We start from the raw sequence: 4,133 nt of genomic DNA, 5'->3' as shown, positions 1-4,133 counted from the left end.
TGTTACATAGGTAAAAATACCAAGGGTAAAAACCAAAATGCTCCCCTTCTCAACTTGAAAGAGCGGATATAATTTCCTGTAGTTAGAAGGTAGTGTATGTTATTGGTCTGATTAGGAGTAGCGTCAAATCCAGAGCAAAGGCTGACAAACACCACATTGAGGAGTGAAATGTTGATTGTGTTTTTTCCAGGAGATGTTTTTATCAGAATTCAATGGCTCTGTGAATGGAAAATAGGACACTTCCTCTATATCTTTAGAAGTTTTAGTTCTCAGTCCTTTCAGTTTCAAAATATTACACCACCTCTATTAAAAAGAGAAGGTTGCAAGAGGCCTATGACACTGTTCTGAGAGACAAATTAACACCCTTTCTCCCTGCCTCTGTTTCTGCTTGTGCCCGTGCAGAGGTGCCTAGGTGTTTGCACAGGTGTGATTTTATGGCATTGGATGTCCAGGGGACAAATTCAGGTCCACCCAAATGGCACAGAACACTGCTGTGCAGGAGTTTGACAAAGAACAGGACAGAGAGGAGGGGAGGGGAGAGGAGCTGGGTGGGGAGAAGGTAACCCACCATCCTTTCCTCCTCTCCTCTTGACAGCAGATCTGTCTGTTGGATCCAGCAGTTTCAGAGCAATGTCAGAACAAGGAAAGTTGTGTGAAATTCTCACTGTCTACCTGCTCCAGCACCACAGTTGAGACCCTGGAGTCTGGATCTCATGGCAATTCTATGATCCAGTGAATTTCTTCTAACAGGTGCTCCAGTCCATGGCAATGCAGCTCTCTAAGCGTATGTTTGATTACAGTTGAAATTAATGAGCTTTGGTGAGTAGAAATGGCTTATGGATGAGCTTTAATTCAAAGACAGGAATACAGGCTTTGCTGGGTCTGAGTTTCAGATCATTTTTGTCTGGGATTGTGGGGTAACATATCCAGCTAGGAATGATCAGATATGCACCGCCAATTTTCCCTGCTGTGAAAGTGTTTCTGTGCTCTTGCCATTATTTCTAAAGAGAGCGAATAACACCTCCCTTTAGCCAAGGGATTTCTGAAAGCCTGTAAAGATTACTCATCCTCCCTACAGACTCAGAGCAGAGAAATTTGTCCAAAATTCCTCTCTGAGCTGTTTTGTTCTACAGCCTCTGGAAAGGCTTGTTCTCCTTCTAAATACCTCAGATAGGCAAAACCTAGAAGCCAAAGCAGACACGATGAAGTTTAAAAAAAATGTACTGAGTGCAAACACAGACCAATCTTCTTAGACAGCTTAGACAAGTTTTGGCAGAGTAGCTGATGTCTGAAGTGTTCAACAGCATGGAATGCCAAAAAATATATTGCCTACCTCTGACTTCATATAATTTTCTTTATGGCTTTGCCTATACTGCCCTTTTGTTTTCATTCTTTCCTTTGATATTTTTGCCTTCCTAGATAGCAATGATAGGCATATTTAGGCAGATCGCTTAGTAGGCAAATGTATTCCTGCATGTGCTCTAATGTGTTTCCTGTCATGTTGTTCATTATGCCTTCACACTTTAATAATGTTCTCAGCCTGATATGGTCAAGAATAATGAAGCATTTGTTCCCATTCAAGAAGCTAATTAAAAGACTCAGTTTTATTTCTCTTAGGTGGGTTGATGGCTTAATTATAGATGTAACATTCAGAAAAACCACTTTCTATGTTGGGTAGCCCTATATAACTACACCATGTCTCTGTTTCCATTTTCTCCATGACATTGTATATTACAGTACCATGATAAAAGAACAATACAGTGAAGTTTGAAAGAAAAGGCTTCTGCTAATGAGCTGCAAAGTTATGATGAGCAATTACTATGTGAAACTTAAAGTGAACATTATTTGGAACTGGAATGGAGTTTTCCATTGCATGCCTGAAAGCAAACTGGTGCCTGGCTATTGTCTCCACTTGCCACCTCCAGTTCAGATCACAAGTAATGGTGCATGAGTGATACATGGCTACATGCCCATCCCAGGCGTAATCCTTCAAAGTAGTGCAGTCTACGGAAACTCAGAGACATTAAGTGCTTCATGGGGTTTTGTCTTTGTTATGCTGTATGCTAGGAGTGATTTAGAGATGCACTGTGACATATTCCCAACAGTTTGCGAGGCTTCTGTTTGACATGTATTGTCTTCTAGTTACAGCTTTTTTTTTTTTTTTTTTTGTTAAAGGGCATAAATTGTGGAATAAAGAATGAAGACATAAAGGAGCTCTCTAAGTCAGACATGAGAATTATAGTGGAAACAGGAATAACTGTGAGCTCTCCACTCCATAAACTCCCTGGTCCTGGCAGACCTTCAGAGTCCACAAGAACAGAAGACTGGAAGCACTGGAAGCAGAGGCAGAACTGCATGGAATACTCCAGCCAGGAGATGGGGGCTATGGAACAAGACAAAAAACCTTGGGTGAGAACTAGCCCCATCAGGTACCCAACAGGGATCTGTGGGAATGACTGTCCTGAGAAGCTCTGGAAGGGATCATCTAGTCTCCTGCAGTAGGATCTGCCCTGAATTCTACCTGGAGTCCTGCTCCAAACTGGACCTTGTCAAATGGTTTGAGTAGAGAAAGGGGAGAGAAGAGGTGGGTACCCTGTTGTGTTCAAGAGTATTGCTGCATATATGTTCAAGTCTTGATAGGATCATAAAGGAAGCACTACTTAAGTACTCCTGTGTTTCCATTCTGTGAGATAAGAAACAAGAAGGAGGGCAAAAGTATTTAATCCTTGTATGTTCTCCTAGACTTGTCCCTTCAAACCGCACACTCTTTGTTGGTGCCATGTGTGATAACTCCTTTATTAAAGAAATTCAAGGCACAGCTGCATTCATCCAAAGTGACATTTCCACCAAGCTATAAAACATGGTGGTGTATGGAGACCTGCAGGTTTTGAGAGTCAGCATCATGACATGGCTCATGGTTTGGGGGCTTCTGACTGTACTTACCTGCAGGGGTTTTGTCTTTAAAAAATAAATATTCCCAGTCTGTAGTGGAAAATTCAACTTGTTTGCAGTTTGGAGGCAAAGCCAGACCTGCCAATCATGGGTAGCAGAGAATATTCTCATGGCAGTAACCTTTCCAGCCAGGATCTCCCGTATCTTGCTGGTATCAGGAATAACGAGGCCAGCAGGAGCAGGGCAGTGATCGTGCCTCTGTACTCGGCACTGGTGAGGCGGCGCCTCAAATCCTGTGTTCGGTTTTGGGCCCCTCACTGCAACAGGGACATTGAGTTGCTGGAGTGTGTTCAGAGATAGGGCAATGAAGCTGGTGAAGGGTCTGGAGCACAAGTCTTATGAGGAGAGGTTGATGGAACTGGAGGTGTTTAGCCTGGAGAAGAGGACGCTGAGGGGACACCTTATCACTCTCTACAACTACCTGAAAGGAGGTTGTAGTGAGGTGGTCTCTTCTCCCAAGCAACAAGCAATAGGACAAGAGAAAATGGCCTTAAGTTACACCAGGGGAGGTTTAGACTGGATATTAGGAAAAATGTCTTCACTGAAAGAGTGGTCAGGCATTGGCACAGGCTGCCCAGAGAGGTGGTGGAGTCACCATCCCTGGAAGTATTTAAAAGATATGTAGACGCGGGACTTCAGGGCATGGTTTAGGAGACACGGTGGTGTTGGGTTGACGGTTGGACTTGATGATCCTAGAGGTCTTTTCCAACCTTAATGATCCTATGATTCTATGATTTTATGATCTACTTCCTTGAGTTATAGACTGTAGAGGAGCTTTTCCTGCTGGTGAGCATGACAAGTGCAGCTTCTGACCGTCTTGACTATCCACTGATTGTTAAGTCTGGCATCAACTACAGTATTCATTTCAGATATGAATTTCTCTCCTTTTTATCTTTTCTCCTCTTATTTCTTTTTCTAATTACTTCTTTTTCAGTGATATTAGACTGCAACTTTGAAAGCTTGTAACAAAAAGGCTAAGAAAAGATTTAAATGCATAAATACAGTAATGCAATAGCACTATTAGGTTGGCTCTTTTCCTGGAAAGTGGGTTTATCAGATGTAAGAGCCTGTGATAATTTTCAGAGTCAGGAAATCTTAGAGGAGAGAGAGCTGAAAAGTCATACAAAAAGGAAGCAAATATTTTGCTAATGGAGGTGGGAGGAAGGTTTTCATCCTCTTAA

The 4,133-nt window shown here is 42.4% G+C and overlaps 1 protein-coding gene across 1 annotated transcript; it reads left to right on the top strand.

Annotated features, from left to right (window-relative positions):
- The first annotated feature begins 475 nt into the window (after nucleotides 1-475).
- On the top strand, nucleotides 476-3,603 carry LOC142053752 (uncharacterized). Its single transcript, XM_075085814.1, is given in 5 exon segments — nucleotides 476-559; nucleotides 2,176-2,409; nucleotides 3,126-3,192; nucleotides 3,195-3,395; nucleotides 3,398-3,603. Coding segments are annotated over 5 exon segments (792 nt in total).
- The last annotated feature ends 530 nt before the right edge of the window (nucleotides 3,604-4,133 follow it).

This window comes from Phalacrocorax aristotelis, chromosome 2 (genome assembly GCF_949628215.1).
Source record: "Phalacrocorax aristotelis chromosome 2, bGulAri2.1, whole genome shotgun sequence".
In the NCBI taxonomy this organism is placed as follows: Eukaryota; Metazoa; Chordata; class Aves; order Suliformes; family Phalacrocoracidae; genus Phalacrocorax; species Phalacrocorax aristotelis.
Note: the sequence above shows the minus strand (reverse complement) of the source record. Positions and strands in the feature narration are given on the sequence as shown.